Consider the following 17,465-nt stretch of genomic DNA (forward strand, 5'->3'; position numbering starts at 1 on the left):
TCGAAGCTAATAGGACAGTTGAGCAAGTTGATAGCCTTGGCGTTGAGCTCCACCTTCTTTCTATCTTCTTCGGTCCAGCTTGCTTCTGGTTTAGGAGAGACAACTCCTTCAGCACTTGTGATGGTTGGATATTGGGGACCTTCCAGGATAATCTTCCAAAGTTTGTAATCCACTACTTGCACAAAGATCTTCATTCTCTCCTTCCAATAGGTGTAGTTTTTCCCATTGAAAAGAGGAGGTCTGTTGCTTGACTGTCCTTCGATCAGGTTGTAGGACACCAGATTTGAGCCACTGTTTTCTGCCATCTGGATCTTTTCTCCAAGCTGCAAAGTTTGATCTCTTTGAGACCAAGCTCTGATACCAATTGATGGTTATCAGTGGCTAAGAGAAGGGGGGGTTGAATCTTAGCCCCCTTTTCACTTGACAATACTTGCTGGCCTTTGAAACCACTTCTGGAAACTTTTTGTCTTTTTATCTCGTAACTAGCCACGAGACTTTTTTCTTTTGTCTCGTCCCCAGCCACGAGACTTTTCTTTTTGTCTCGTCAGTCAGCACAAGATATTTTCAGTTTTATCTCCTGGGCAGCAGAAATAGAAATGGAGTAGAAGAGAAAGAGATTTACACCAAGATATATCCTGGTTCAGCTGCTAAGTGCAAGGCAGCCTACATCCAGTCTCCATCACAATAATGATGGAATTTCACTATAATCATTCTTGATTACAAGCACCAATTTTCCCTAGGAACTACCCTTCCTATATGGGACAAGTCCAGAATCTAATCTGAAACTGAACTTGACTTGGTCACAGCCAAGCTTTCCAACTGTAAAGTGCTAACCCAACTTACAAGGGGATTCTCACAGAATCATGAAACACAACACAGATGTACAAAGGACCTCTAAGGACATCTATGGCTTTTTCTTTTAATTTTGCATTCTCTGCCTTTTTTCGCTCTATGGCTTTTTCATTACAAACCTCACTGTTTGCCTTTTTCCATGAGACTCAAGATATGACAAAATTAAACAGAAAAATACAAAATAAAAGACATTGAAGGAGAAGAACTTCTGTAAGCTTGGGGAGCTTTAGGAACTCTGTGCTCACTCTTTTCCTTTCCTTGAATCAAATCCTGACTGTTCACCCTTACTTATAAGGAGAAGCCTCCAAGGTTGAAACCAAACAAACCAAGCCAACCTTCTTCTTCTTCAACTAGAATCGGTTCGGCCAGAGAGAGAGAAGAGATAACTCATACAAAATTCAACATGCAATTACCTCTAGTCCTTCCTTGGTCACCAATCTTCATCAATATGAGCCCTTCATCTTTGCCTTCCTCTCCAAGATGAACTTCTGGCCCTTAATGCTCCATGATGATGATAGCTTCATCTGCTCCAATATCTGCCTCCTCCATCACGTAGCCACTGTAGCTACCTCCTGTGATGGTTGAGCAGAATCAGAGACAAGCCATCCTTCCAAGGATTCTTCTTCTTTGACCGAGATCTTCTCTTCAATTTTAGTATGGAGAAGCCAAGATCTCTTCACAAAATCTTACCACAAGTGAATGAGAATCTTAGCCACAGCATACTTTTAGTTTACTTTTTCTTGCCATCATTGTGATGGTCTTGTGGTGTGATTCACCTTCTCTTTGGTGGCTAGTTTTAGCTCCCATGGATGTTGTTGTGATATGACCGAAAGAGAAGAAGTGAAATGACAGAGAGGAAAGAGAAATTTTGATCATCAATTAATGAAACAAAGATAGAGAATAAAAGTAAATTAATTTCCCTTTCTCTTTGCTGACTAGCGTGTAGCTTTAGTGCTTGCAATCAAATCAATAGCTTTATTCTCTCTCATGTTTCCAATGTAAGTATTAACTTTACTTTAATGAAATTTGAATTCCATCACATGTAAAAGAGAGAGATCCGTTGGAAGCATGCAGCCATGAATTATTGAATTGGGTTTTTTATTACTTTAAAAGAGTAACATAACCATAGTGCCTCAATTCCTTTTAATTTCAGACCAAGCAAGTTGGTCATATACCAAGAATAGATTTTGGGCCTGCTCATTTAAAATATGGCCCAACAAAGCAAAACAATTCAGCCATCATTCATAAGATAATTTTGCACAAGGCTGAAATTTTTATTGGATTTAGGATCTTTTCTTTTCTTTTCAGCCCACACAGAACCTGTATAGCAAAGATCAATTTAATCACCATATATGAATTAATATTTCTGTAATTAATTAAATTAATAATGTTTAGTCATCACAAATGTTAATGTAGAGTTTTCCAAACTCATTACCTACAACTAAAACAGATAGTATATGTGTAAATGGGCTTTATAAAGAGGTCATAGACAGTGGTAAAAACTTTGAAGTGGGTTCACGTCAGTTTTTGAGTAAATAAATGAATTAAAGGTACTTGCAGAAAATTCTGATGTCTAAATAAGTAAGAATATAAGTAAGATGAGTGTAGAATGGATTGAAAAATATCTAAAGTATTGAGATATGCATCAAGCTAAGTAAGATGATGACTTAATTCTCTATAAAAATAATCCCATATGAAGATAGTACTAGAAGTTTGTTACCTTTTTGTTTAATTGGTATGATGAATCTTCCCTTTAACAATTTCATTTATAATTACTACTAAAAAATTATATACTGCACATTTTTAGCATTTATTCAAGGATAGAGCATTATTGTGATCCATCTAGAAGAACTGTAAATCATATATAGTACCTATGTTGCTATTATAATTATAACAACTACTAAACAAAAAAGAAGGCATGCTGAACAATAAATAAATATATGAATTAAAATGTGATCTTGTACACCAAATGCAATGTAAAAATGCTAGAAATATGAATGTACATATAATTTCTCCATGTAGTTGCCAATGTTCTTTCACAGTGGCATTTTGTTATTTATTTTGTACAAGATTTTGTTATTATAGAATGATTGAATTGTTGCTTGTCTTTGTTTAGATGTGCATTTAATTTCTCCTTACTAGAGTTACCAATGTTCTTTTGCAGTGCCATTTGATTATGTATTTAATTTTATACAAGATTTTGAAGCTTTGTAATATGATATTGGTTGTTCACCACAAATCTTGTGCCAAGGCCCAAATACAAAAAAAAACTAATATTTTTTATATGGCTATTTCTTCTATATTTCTCTTCCCTTAATTGAAAAAAGTTTTGTGACAGCAAGTCGTAAGCTTTATCCTTTGAGATGTTCCACTAATAATATCATGCCTTCACTTGAATGAATTTTGTTTTAATTTAGTTTAAAACATTCTACTCTAGCATTCACATAAGGCCAAGATATACTGCAATTCATGAATGTAAATTGTTCTGTTATTATACTTGAATTTGTGTTCGGACAGCAAATTATTGTTGCATTTATTAGCGCTTTAGTGATGGTTTACTTCTATTGCTGGAAATAAATGGCTATGCTGCTTTCATTTATTTATTGTTTTTTATTTTAGTATTTTGAAATAGGAATTAGCTATTGGATGGTGGGGATCATTAAGAATAATTATAAATAGTATTGCTGTGCAATGTAATGAGAACTTTTCACTATCTCATGATTTCGTATTTGTTAAGTTTTCTTATAAATCTGTAAATTTTTATCCTTATTTTTGGCAGGGTAAGGAAAATATTGAATGAATGGAAATCACTGGTGTCGGGGATCCATTACTTTTATTATTACATGTTTTAGTTAGTATTATTTTTTTTATTTTTAAATATTATTAAATGTATCAAGTTCAAGGGCTACTTTACTTCTACGTCACTAACTTTTAGTTAGTTTCTTCATTTTTCTTTCATGAAAATAGCTACTATTTTTATTTCAAGTATATTTATCAATGTTGTATGACTTCAGAAAAAGTAGGACTTATAGCCTGACTTCCTAATTTGAATCATATGATAAGCATATATAGGACAAAATTCATATTTAAATTCTTATTCATTACTTCCTCTTCAAATATTACTAGCTCTTGAATTTCTTTCAGGAAAATAGTTCTACACTTTGTAATAAGGGTGGAGATGGATTTCAAGTGGGGAAGAGAAAGGTGAAGACCAAGTTGACAGCAAGCGCTAAATTTTTAGTACACAGGTAATGGAGCTTGATAAAGCAATTTTGACTTCATTTTGTTTATTTTAGGTGATGTATTTAACCTTGATAGATCACAGAGTTGTTGAATGTTCTTTAGCTTCTCTTCAATTTTTTGTTTTGTTTTGTATACAGTATAATTTTTTTGGACTGGTAAAGACAAAAAGAGTTGACTAGTTGCTGTGACACTGTGTATAACAACTTCATATGGCATCTCAAAATGAAGGAACTAAGCAGTAAATTTGTATCATACTTGTTATATAAAATAATTTGATCTTCCATTATTTAGGTAGTAAGTGTGTATATGCTAGCTAGATTGTCACTATAATTGACCTACTAGATCATGTTTAGTAAGTTCAGGTAATTACAATGTTAGGTTTAATCATACTCTATCAAAAGATTGGATGGATTCACCAAGATTTGAGAACAAGTATATAGATGGTGTTAATAATTTTTTAGAGTTTGCCTTCTCAATTGGACAACCGATTGGAAGAGAAATCCAGTGTCCGTGTGCAAAATGTGGAAACACTTATTGGCGTGAATGAGATGCCGTATATGAGCATCTTATTTGCTATGGTTTTGTCAAAGGTTATAAAAGATGGATCAATCATGGGGAACCAATAATCTCAATAGTTGTGGGATGTGACATGGATGATCGAGGCGGCTTTGACGACATTGATGGGTTACTGCGTCATGCATTCGGAGATATCGCAAATCTTGAAGAGGGAAACAGCGGGCTGAATGAAGATGCGAAGCGATTTTATAAGTTGGTAGATGAAGCAAGTCTAGAATTATATCCGAATTGTACTACTGGGTTTTCGAGACTATCGTTTATCATTCGTCTCTACCACTTGAAGTGTCTACATGGCTGGAGTAATACATCTTTTACCTCCCTCTTGGAGTTATTAAAAGAAGCTATACCTGATTTGAATATTCCCACTTCTTTTAATAAAGCTAAGAATATGGTTAAAGACTTGGGTCTTGACTATGAAAAGATTGATGCATGTCCTAATGACTGCATGCTGTATCGGAATGAGTACATAAATGACTCAGTTTGTCATATCTGTGGAGAGTCTCGATATAATCTGACTCCTACTACGGATGGCAATGAAGATGACTTTGCGCTTCCAAATAAAGTTCATAAGGTTGCTGCGAAGACCCTAAGATACTTTCCTTTAATACCAAGGCTTAAAAGGCTTTTTATGTGTCCAAACACAGCAGAGGCGTTGAGGTGGCATGACGAGCAGCGTCTGAAAGACGATTGCATAAGGCACCCTGTTGATGGTCAAGCATGGAAGAACTTCGACAGTCGGTACCCAAACTTTTCAAAAGAACTTCGCAACTTGAGGCTTGGGTTGGCAAGTGACGGTTTTAATCCTTTTCGAACTATGAATGTGTCACATAGCACATGGCCAGTTGTCTTAATGGTGTACAACTTTCCCCCGTGGATGTCTATGAAATCAGAATATTGCATGCTCTCTTTATTCATACCTGGACCTTATTCACCGAGAAATAATATTGACATTTTTTTTGCAACCATTGATCGAAGAGATGAAGGAGCTATGGGTGTCAGGGATAGATACATATGACTCTTTTAAAAAAGAAACTTTTCGAATGAATGCTGCACTTCTTTGGACAATCAATGATTTTTCAACGTATGCCATGTTATCCGGTTGGAGTACCAAAGGGAAGTTGGCTTGTCCATGTTGTAACCATGATACTTCTTTTTGTTATTTGAAACATAGCCAAAAGACAGTTTACATGGACCATAGGAGATTTTTGCCAGCTGATCATGCATGGAGGTCTAACAAGAGATCTTTTAATGGAAAAAATGAATTCAGGGGTCCACCACGAATGTTAACCGGTGAAGAGGTTCTGGATATGCTAAAGTCAGTAGATAATGCCTTTGGGAAGACGCAAAACAAAAGTAAAGGCCAATGAAAAAAATCAATCTTTTTTGAGTTACCATATTGGCAGCATTGTATGATCAGGCACAACCTTGATGTAATGCATATAGAAAAAAACATAGTCGATAGTATAGTTGGTACCTTATTGGATATTCCTGGAAAGACGAAGGACCATGTAAAGGCTCATTATGATCTTAAGGAGTTGGGCATTCGAAAGAATCTTCACCCAACAAATACGAAGGATGGCAAAAGAACTAAACTTGCCAGAGCATGCTTCTCAATGACCAAAGGGGAGAAATCTATTTTTTGTGGTGTTTTGAAGAAAACAAAATTGCCTGATGGAAGTGCTTCAAACATTTCTCATTGTGTACAACAAGAAGAGAGAAAGCTTTACGGTTATAAGACTCATGATGCTCACTTCATGTTGCATTACCTATTGCAAATACCAATCAAGAGCATTCTTCCAGATCATGTTGCTGTTCCTCTAGTTCGCTTATGTTCCTTTTTTCGTCGGCTATGTCAAAAAGAAATATCTTTAGAAGAGATTAATGGTCTGGAGTCAGAGATTGTGGAGACTTTGTGCTAGTTAGAGAGTGATTTTTCCCCTACCTTTTTTGAAATGGTTCATTTGCCTATTCATTTAGCTAACGAAGTAAGGTTAGGTGGTCCCGTCCAGTTTCACTAGATGTATCCGATTGAGAGATACATGTGCACACTAAAAAGGTATGTTCGCAATAGAAGTCGTCCGAAAGGATCAATTGCAGAGGGTTATTTGGCTGAAGAGTGTTTAACTTTTTGTTCAAGATATTTGCATGAGGGAGTGAAAACAAGATTCAACAGAGTATCTCGGAATAATGATGAAGGCACTTCAACCCAAGATCCTGATTCAAATTTGTTCACAAACAAGGGAAGTCCATTGGGTGGAAAAAAAGGACAACTAATTATTTTGGACGAGAAGTCACTCCTTCAAGCTAATGCATATGTATTGAACAATTGCGTTAACGTGGAGCCTTACATGAGGTAAAATTTCACGTCTCATTTCTTCTATTCCTTAGACTAATTTTGGTATAGTATTACATAATAATACACATCCCTTGTAGAGAACATGGTGAGCAACAAAAGCAAGCCAAGCGGAAGCGAAAGTAGAACGTTGTTAAAGATCAAAATGAAGACTTTATAGAATGGTTTACTGGACGTGCCATGAAGGATGATGTTCCCAGTTGGATACGACAGTTGTCTAAGGGTCCAAATAAAGTTGCAAAATCTTATTCTGCTTATGTCGTCAATGGGTACAGATTTCATACTAAGCGGCGAGAAGTGATGTGAAAAACGCAAAATAGTGGTGTCACTGTGGTGGCTGAAATTACAAGCTTTGCTAGTGTTAAGGACAAAAAACCAATCAAGGCCAATATAAGATATTATGGTAGAATCATTGATATTGTTGAGTTAGACTATTATAGCCAATTTAAAGTTGTGTTATTTAAGTGTGAGTGGTTTATGGCTGAGGAAGATAATTATGGTTTGACATACGTTCATTTCAACAAAAGATGTTACCAAGACGAACCATTTGTGTTGGCAAGCCAAGCACACCAGTGCTTTTATGTGAAAGATCCATATATTCCCCAAAAGCATTATGTGATGAAAACGGTTCCAAGAGACTTGTTTAACATGGGTTTCCAATTACAGTTTGACCCTAACATAGGAGAGCCACATGAATCTGCGAATAGTCTGATACCCTTAAGTGAAATTGGTGAGGTAGACTTGGTTAGACAGGGTGTGCGACCTACTATTGTTGATGTGACACCGAACAAGATCAAACCTAAAGACAAAGAAACAGAGTCTGATGAGTTTCACAGTGATGCTGAAATTTAGTGACTATAAGGTGTTGGAAAATGCTGATGCTTTATTTAGTTGATATTTAATTTTCCTTCCCTTTTGCATTCATGTATATTGATGCTTTATTTTGACCTCTCATGTATATCTCTTTGATCTCTCTTTTTGCAATTGAATTAACTTGATGCTTAATTGAACCTCTCTTTTTTGGATGTAGGATGAACAGTGAAGGAAATCCCAAAAGAAAAAGGCTAAGGACCCTATCACAAATAGAGTCACAAAGAAGTCCCTTGAAGATGAGGAGTCCAATAAAAAATTCAGGAAAAATTCAATTCACAAGTGCTTATGCATTGCTGAAACAATTTCAAATCAAAAGGGAACATATTTTAGCTGTATGTGGGGATAGTAGCAAACATGAGACAAGGAAAAAGGGCAAGAAGTCAACAAAGAAGGTGACAAGAGTCGATGATAAAGGTCAAAGCAAAATGCCAACTAAGAAGATAACAAACAACAAGGACAAGGTGATCAATGAAGATGAGGGTCAAATCAAGATGCCAATGAAGAAATCCAAAGAAGAAAATCATGTAGTCAATATGAAAGCCAATGAACATGAGGCCCTAGGTGGGAAGAAGCTGACTAGGAAGAAGGTACCAATGAAAAAATCAAAGATGGAAGATGGTAAAGCCAATATGAATACCAATGACGGTGATGGTCAAAGCAAGAAGCCGACCAAAAAGAAGATGCCAATGAAGAAATCAAATGAAGAAGATGGCAATGAAGAAGAAGAACACAAGATTGAGTCTCTTATCCCAATTATGACTCTAGATGAATTCTTCAAAAAATATGGGATATCATTGGACGAAAACGATGAAGAATATGAATATGATTATGATGATCACAATCCAAGTGTTGGGGATAGTAGTGACAGTCAACACAGTAATGCTTTTATCCCTAGTTTCAATAGCAAATAGTGATAGACACCAACCTAATTCTTTTATTTAGTCTACTCTTTTATTCATTAATTCATTAGGTTAGTATTCTTGTTAATATTCTCTAGTAATGACATTGGAAATAGGTACCAAAAAGAAAAAAGCTCGTGGTCCCACCCAACTCAAGCATATTCATGCCATGGAAACACAAATAGAGTCAACATGGTACAATGTCAAACCCATAGGCCCAACAAAGACACAAGTTCAATTATTTAGTCGGTTCTTGGGCACACTTGCAAGAAACTCTAATTTGGTCACCTTATTATATACTAATTGGCAAGCTGTGTCCAGTGAGACTAAAACTTCAATGTTGGATTATGCAAAGGTGAGTAGATCATTCTCCTTTTTAAATTGTTTACAAATAGGCTTAGCATGTATGGTAAAATAACATAATTCGTTGTTTCTTCGTAGTCTAAATATAACATTCCTAGTGATGCTGAGCCTTGGGTGATAGATACCATCGGAGAGTCATGGAAGCAATTTAAGAAACGCATAAAAAAATGTCACTATACACCGTACAGCTCATTCAGAGAGATGATGAAAAATCGTCCAATGACTATACCTGAACTGCATTTTCGAAAATTAGTTCAATTTTGGAGGCTTGATATCAGCAAAGTAAGTTATTTTCACAACTTTCTTGGCTTTAATGATGGTATCATGTATTTAACTAACTCTGTATTTTTACATTGCAACAAAATGTAGGTTATTTCTGACATAAATCGTGAAAACAGATCCAAGCAAAAATGGAATCATCGAATGGGTCCAGTTAGTTTTGAGTTAGTACGCGCTGAATTGGTATTTTTTGGTGCTTTGCATTTAAGTATTTTTGCATCTTTCATGTTATGAAGAGTGTTTAAGTTAGTCAAATGTTGGTGGTTTCTCTGTAGCGTGCAAAGAAGGAGGACAACAAAGATCCATTACAAGCTGAGATGTTTGTTGTAACTCGTACAAACAAAAAAGGAGAGACTGATTCAGGAACACAAGAGATGATTGTGAGTTGTCCAGTTTCTTAGAAAAGTACACCAAACCAGAAATGTGTTAGTTATTTTTTTATTTTGAAGCATTTGGGTGCATGAACTTATTTTGGTCCTATTTGTGTGTAATAGGATCATATTCAAAATTTGAAACAAGCAGGATACAGTGATAATGAGGTAGTTCAAATAGTTTTCGGAAAGGAAAGACATGGTAGAGTTCATTTCTATGGTCGATCAGTCACAAAATCCTCTCTTAAAAAGGATAAGCAGATCTGACAAATGCAACAACAACATACTGAAGTGGTTTCAACTATGGAGAAAAATCAAACTAACTTAACTTCCAAGTTGGATGGTTTAACAAACTTGATTAAAACGTTGTTGCAACAAGTCAATCCTGGTATGAGTGCAGAACAAGTGCAAGTAATGATAGAAGCCGCCCAACAATCTCCACCTGATGCGAGTAGTGCACCAAATGATGCGCGGCGAAGCATTCCTCCTTCACTTGGATCGAACCATGTATCAAAGGATTTCGAAGTAAGTGCTGTTCAAAATAAGTAGTTAAATTAATAGTATGGTTTTGGTACTTACTAAGCTGATTGGCTAAACCATTATATTTTTGGTTCTAAACTTTAGTTGTTTTACTTTTTATATCTTGTGCTCATCTTTATTAATTTAATTCCTCTTTATTGATCCCTCACCACTCACAAGGAAAAAAACTTAAGATACTTTCACTAAGTGCATGCAACATTTAACTGTTAAATGATGGGCTACAGTGAAGCAAATAAGCATTTTTTTTTTAACAAGTTGAAGGCTAACAAGTTTGGTACCATATAGAATTTAGAATTTTTTTTCAACAATTATTATTTAGGTTTGTCACTTGTGTTACAGATAGGTCTATATCAATTGGACTTTGTTGTTTACATAAAGAGGGACATGTATGTATAAGTTTTGGCTAAGATTTTCTTTTTATGTGACTCATCAAAACCCTAGCAAATACTCCTTACTGTTTAGTGGTTGAAATTTTAAAGTTAATTGACTTATTAAACTTTGCTGCATATGTACTGCATTATCAAAAGCAATGTTGCTCTGTTTTAACATGTTTATTTCTTTAGCTAGTAGGAAGACATGATGTGAAGAAAATATGTTCCATACAAATATGACATGGGATGGGTCTTACACTTTAGTTATCTAAATGTAATTTTTTTTTATGTGTTCTGTACTTTTTGAAAAGAGACTTTACGCAGTATTACATGTAATTGGATACATTACACTATTTTGATTTCTGTTGTATAGACTAAAAATTAAACATATCTAGTTTATAATGAAACTTTTATGATTTACATTTCTTGTTCTTATATTTATTTTGTGATTATCATTAATTTGAGATGTGATTATGCTTTAAAAAAATTAAAGCTCATAAAACAAAACAAGCTATGGTCACGGTCAAAACTGTGACCATAGGCACTATGGTCACGGTTTTAAAGACGGGTGACCATAGAGGCTATGGTCACAGTTTTAAGGAGGGGTGACCATAGAGGCTATGGTCACGGCCAAAACCGTGACCATAAATATGGCTATGGTCACGGTTTTCAGGAGGGGTGACCATAGATAAGGCTATGGTCATGGTTTTGAGGAGGGGTGACCATAGAGGCTATGGTCACGGCCAAAACCGTGACCATAGATATGGCTATGGTCACGGTTTTAAGGAGGGGTGACTATAGGCTCTATGGTCATGGCTAAAACCGTGACCATAGATAAGACTATGGTCACGGTTTTGAGGAGGGGTGACCATAGAGGCTATGGTCACGGTTTTTATGCGTGACCATAGATTGCCCTATGGTCACGGTTAAAAATCGTGGCCTAAAGTGTCAGAATTTGAAAATTGTAACCGTGACCATAGAAACCATGACCATAGGTAAAAAAATCGTGACCATAGACCTATGGCTACGGCGGAATAGGCCACGGTAAAAAACCGTGACCATAGGCCTTTTTTTTGTAGTGTGGGTTTTGAACTGATTATGTTTCTTTTCTAGGAACAACAATGTGAATAACTTAGATATATGGGGTTAATTAATTGTAGCAGATAAATATAGCTATCTCTATTTGCTGTTTTTTATTCACAAAATTTAGAAATCTGTTATAACTTTCAATTGGGCCAATGGCATTTACATATGATAGTATAGTTAAGAGTCACCAATCACAAGTTAGAAGTGATCAAGACTTTAACGTAGTGGTCAAGTTTCTGATTAAACAATGCCAGTAGCCAAGAGAATATCTAAATCAATAATGGAAGATGAGAGGATAAGGAAGAAGCACCTGGCAAGAACAGGCCTCTTTCGTTCAAGCTGGTCATCTTCTCCATCCTCAAGTGACCTCTTACCCATGCTTTTTGTGTCCCCAGTTGCCCTCTACATTGCACATTCACTCACTTCCAATAATAATACCCTAAGTTACCAAATGTGCAACAATTAAACCATTGAAGTCAATCACCATTATGCAATACATGTCACAAAATATCATAGTATTAATAATTAATTGATAATAATAATAATAATAAACAAAACAGAGAAACCCTAGTAACAATAGCAACGACAAGCTAGAATAGACCAAGAATACCATAACATAACAATACAAATAAATAAAATCGGGAATTTCACTAAAATCTTCAAATTCCAAACTTGCCAAACTCTAATCTCCCAAATGAGCAATCTCAACCACTAAATTCCACGAAACATTTGAGGGAAAGGGGAAAAAAGAATTAGAAAGGAGCTGAACTCACCAAGAAAAATCTCTGCTGGATGTAGAAGTGGAAGTTGAGGAATGGAATCCGGGAAACTAAACTGGATGATGTGTAAGGTACTAAGGTGTTACTGATGCTGCTCCAGAGAGAGAAAGAGAGAGAGAGAGAAAGAGAGAGAGAGAGAGAGAGAGAGAAAGAGAGAGTTTGGTGAGAGAGTTATGGTGGGATCAGAGCAGCAATGGTGGGAGTGTCGGAAGAGAGAGCGCCACGAGAGCATTGCGACAGTTCATTGCGAGTGTCGGCGATGTTCTTCGGAGTGCTGGGGTTCTTTGCCATCACTGGTGTTTAGGGTTATTTGCTAGTGTTTTAGTGTTTAGGGAACGGCCAAAAGGGTTTCATGTAAATTGAAAGGGTTTCGAAACTGTTTTGAACAAAAGCTTTTTTTTCCTTAAACCTTTTGGGCACATTTTTTAAGTGGGCCAAAAGAGTTAAAGGAAACGACCATGCTTTTAAAATGTCACTATAACAAAACCATGTTGCCATGCTTTAAAGGTGTCCCTGTTTCTCTCTAAAGCGTGGCAAAAAAAAGTGTGGCCAAATTTCGAATCAATTGCCACCCTCATAAAAGCGTGACCATAGACCCCTTTCGCCACGTTTTTTAAGCATAGCAAGAAAAAACGTAACCAAATTTCTAATCAATCGTCACCCTCATAAAAGCGTGGCGATAGACCCTTTTTCTTGTAGTGCTCGTTGTACAGCTAGTCATTAATAATCCGATATTGAATTTTTGAACTTTTGGCTCTTTTGGATTTGATGGTAACATCCCGTACTGCAAGTTTGACTTAATAGAATCCAAGTGAGCACATTCATAATATACAAAATTATCACCCTAGATACTGAAAGTTCTTGTAATACATACCTCTTGAATTAGAGTTCTATTTTTGTTACTTAATTTTGTGCTTGCCAACTTAAATAGAACATCTACTCTTACATTTTTTTTCTCTAGGAGAAATGAGTCAAATTCAGTTACATGATTTTGCACCTTTTGATGGTATAACTACAAAAGAGCATCCCGAACTTAATATTCCCGTTCACTTGTGAGGTCATGAGTCGCTATATACCGTAATCTTAATTGCTCTGACATCTTAAGATAATAACAATCCTACCAACAAATCCTCAAACTCAGGTTGATTATTTGATATCAGAAAATCGTATTTTATGGACACTTGAAAAACTAGTTACTCCCTATTGTTAGGATGAGATGAACACCTCTCTTTTTGTTATTTGAAGCTCCATCTTTACTAGAAAATCTACCATGGCATGAGCTTTAATTTAATAGCACTCCTAGGCTTATATCGAATATCAGATAGAGATAACTATTTATCAATGTTAGCTTGAGATCTTATTTATATTAGAGTAAAGTATCATTTTTGTTCCCAACGTTTGGGGTAAGTCCTATTTGTGTCCCTAACGTTTAAATCGTCCTATTTGTATCCTTAACGTTTATAAAAGTGATTCAATGTTATCCTATTATAAATTATACTAACAAATCAGATTATATTTTTCAATTATTCTCACTTGAATGTATTCATTCTCAATTAGGTCTCGTTTGGATGTGTTCGATTTTAATATTATACCCACTATTTATGTTTAGATTCAATTATGTCCCTATAAAAGTGAATTATGTAAATGTTGTAGGAATTAGTTTCAACATTTGATGAACTATTTTTCGGAGTAGATCATCGATTCTATCCCAGACATTTATATTCTAACTTCAAGAAGAAATTTTTAAAACTCAAACTAAAGTGCTCATGATATGTAATTGACGGCAGGATAACATTGAATCACTTTTACAAACGTTAGGGATACAAATAGGACGATTTAAACGTTAGGGACACAAATAGGATTTACCCCAAACGTTGGGACAAAAACGATTCTTTACTCTTTATATTATTATGAATTGGATTTATAACTAACACAAATATTATGCTTATAATTACTTTAATTGTCACGTAGGAGAGTTTAATGTTTTCATTTCTTGCTAACTGTACTACAGTTTACAAATGAAGTGTGTCCTACTGCGAAGGAGCGCTAAATTTTATTTAGTTCATAATTACGCAAATACTATATTCAAATAGCAAAAGTATAAGAAATATGAAAGGTGAACAATGATACCCTATCTATAGGTTGGACATGAGTTAAACATATCAGGTTTTATAGTCAGTTTATTATAGTCTAAGTAGAGTTCTTTTTTCGAATGTTAGTAAAATTCTCGACCCATAAGGGAAGAAAAAGTCAGCACTCCAAAATAGAAGTTTACATCAATTTAAAGAAAAAAATAAAACAACCAAAACACAAACACTAAAAAGATTTCAAAAATCTCAACTAGCTACAGTACCTAAGGAATAACACCTAACAAATACATCAAACAAGCAATCTAATATCACCTACAAAAAAGACTTTACTTTACAAGATCTCTCCTCTTTTTATGTGAGTAAAGTTCTTAATTGATGCCACTTTTATGGCTTTGGTTCTCCGTTCTTCTCCTTTTAATTTTGTTCTGACGAATATCTCATCTGTCTTCTCAGTTTCGGCTAATTCCTTTTTGAGATTCGTTGCTACTGTTTTATCATCATTGCAAGTCAACTTTAACTTAGTTTTTATTCTCCAAATTTTGATAGCTTTATCTCGAACTCTAAGACCTCATTTTTGCTATTATGGTCTCACACCAAGCTAGCCTCGCATTTCTTTAAATATTGATAAATTAAATGATGTTCTTAATGAATTTAATAAAGTCATTAACCTTTTCATTTTAAATCCATAAATATGTAATTGTTTTCCTAAATTTTAATTAAAATTCAAATTTTAGATCTTCATACTTGTTATAATTAAATTGGGATACATAAATTTATCAATTTCTGCATTTACTTGTGTTTTTGCTGGCGAAAAAAGCATAAACAAAAATTAAAATATTTACGCTGGTTTTGGAAGCAAAAACAACATTGAATTTGTTTTGTACTTTTGTTGTTACTAGCGAAAATGAAGCAATTTTTTTCTCACATTTTTTCTATCACTATACGTGAAAATGGGCAAAAAAAATTGGAGAGAAAATCATTGTCATCTCTCATTTTGTATTTGCACGTAAATCATTTTCTCTCTCTTCTCTTTTTTATCTATTTTTGCTTGCAGTGATAAGAAAATGAAAGAGAAAACTATTTTATTTTCGTTGGCAACAACATCAAAAATATGAAAAAAAAAAAAATAGTGTCGTTTTCACTGTCAACACCACAGCATAAATATTATAATTTTTATTTTTCTTTTTTTATCAGAAAAACATAATTAAATATTCAAAATGGTAAAATTGAGTATTACAATTTATTTGAGTAAATAAATAATTTATTTTATTTGAATAAAAAAAAAGCCTTGCATTGCACCAACTTATGTGGCCATAATAATCGTGCTTGACTAATTAATGACTATGGATTCCTCGGTTGTGTATCAAAAGATAAGTCTTAATTTAATTTTTAAATCCTATATTTAATTTTAAACACAAACAATTTATAGGGCATCTAAATTTCTTTGGATCAATGCTTAAAATGTTACTTGAAAGATTATATCTGAATATAAAAAATTAACTATTAATTAACCACTCATATAATAATACAGAATGACCTCTTACTCTCATTTAAAATTAAATTTTATAAACTATATAATTAAATTCTGTTCATATATATAGTCAAAATATGAATAAAATTACTAAAATAAAGTGGTGGTGATTCTTTATATTAATAAAAAATTAATTATTCTACCATGAAAAAAGAATTCTATTATTAAAAAAATTTGATTTTTTTTTTACAAAAAATCGTTATTATTTTAAAAGATAATTTTACTCTATGAAAAATATGTGTAAAATATGTATAAATTATATATAAATATATATAATGACCCATTAAAAAAGTTGACTACTTTTTTTTTTATAACTCAAATAATATAGTCTTTCCATACTCAATTAAAAAGTTGTGGGTTCGTATCTCTTATTTTTGATAAAAAAAAAAAAAAAGTTGACTACTTTACTATGAACAAGAGGAGAAAAAATAACGTGGACTATGTTTTACTAGAGGAAAACAAAAATACTGAGCTGTATACCATATATTTCGTACACAGACCGGAGAATGCGCATGGCTGAAAAAAGTAATTTTACAATGATAAAAATTAAAGAATAAAAATAATAAAAACTGAAAATGCCTTTGGTCTTTTTTCCCAACCTCAAAACATCTATAAGTGAAAAAAACAAAAAAAAATACATCTATAAAGCTGCATTTATTTTTTAGTATTGAAATTAAAATTGAGAGATTTTGTTGAATAGTGATTGAAACTAAAATTTCAGTTTTTTCAGTATCTCAAGAAAGTAAAGATACAGGCAATTGAAATTTTTAGGAATAGAAAATAAAATGTTTATAATATTTTTTAAAAATATTTTTATTTAATTTTTTAAATTTAAAATTTATTCTTCGATTTTTATATTTATCTTAAACTAAATATAATATTGAGATATAACTTAATATATAGTATATTTTATATTAAATACAGTATCAATTTCAATCTCCCCATCACCATTTTCTTTTTAAACGCAGCCTAACAAATGTGAAATGTGAAATGTGAAATGTGAGATGGAAAATCCCATACGGCCATATCATATACCTGGACATTATTTACACAAGGTAAACAATATTCTGTCTTTGTGTGAATTTATTCTGAGCCTCACATTTGGCAGACCAAAGCACAGTTTCATATTTTCTAGCCACACAGCAAGGCATGACAAGCCTTTCTTGTTCTTCTTTTCATCAATTAAAAGACAAATAGATACATGGGACTTTTTTTATTTATAAATCAATAAATATTTTATTTATCAATATTCGTATAAT

The 17,465-nt window shown here is 33.7% G+C and overlaps 1 protein-coding gene across 13 annotated transcripts; it reads left to right on the forward strand.

Moving 5' to 3' along the window:
• Positions 3,878-11,003, forward strand: LOC107643760. Of its 13 annotated transcripts, XM_021124189.1 has the most exons (9): positions 3,878-4,100; positions 4,233-4,333; positions 8,055-8,773; positions 8,913-9,151; positions 9,238-9,441; positions 9,529-9,621; positions 9,714-9,818; positions 9,933-10,334; positions 10,920-11,003. In XM_021124189.1, exons 2-8 carry the CDS (start codon positions 4,305-4,307, stop codon positions 10,074-10,076), a joined length of 1,533 nt encoding a protein of 510 aa, XP_020979848.1. In that variant the 5' UTR covers positions 3,878-4,100; positions 4,233-4,304; the 3' UTR covers positions 10,077-10,334; positions 10,920-11,003. The 13 variants fall into 13 exon arrangements, with proteins under 13 accessions (XP_020979848.1, XP_020979849.1, XP_020979839.1 ...); XM_021124190.1 differs by lacking the exon at positions 3,878-4,100 and having other exon boundaries at positions 4,234-4,333; positions 8,009-8,773; XM_021124180.1 differs by lacking the exons at positions 3,878-4,100; positions 4,233-4,333 and adding an exon at positions 6,675-7,024 and having other exon boundaries at positions 10,917-11,003.

The sequence above is a fragment of the Arachis ipaensis genome, chromosome B05, assembly GCF_000816755.2.
Source record: "Arachis ipaensis cultivar K30076 chromosome B05, Araip1.1, whole genome shotgun sequence".
In the NCBI taxonomy this organism is placed as follows: Eukaryota; Viridiplantae; Streptophyta; class Magnoliopsida; order Fabales; family Fabaceae; genus Arachis; species Arachis ipaensis.

Bases quoted from the DNA above. Each gene is read 5' to 3' on its own strand.
- LOC107643760 (XM_021124180.1), top strand. From the start codon at position 6,690: ATGTATCCGATTGAGAGATACATGTGCACACTAAAAAGGTATGTTCGC. The intron at 7,025-8,054 runs GTAAAATTTCAC...TTTTGGATGTAG, and splicing joins AACGTGGAGCCTTACATGAG to GATGAACAGTGAAGGAAATC. The intron at 9,622-9,713 runs GTATTTTTTGGT...GTTTCTCTGTAG, and splicing joins AGTTAGTACGCGCTGAATTG to CGTGCAAAGAAGGAGGACAA.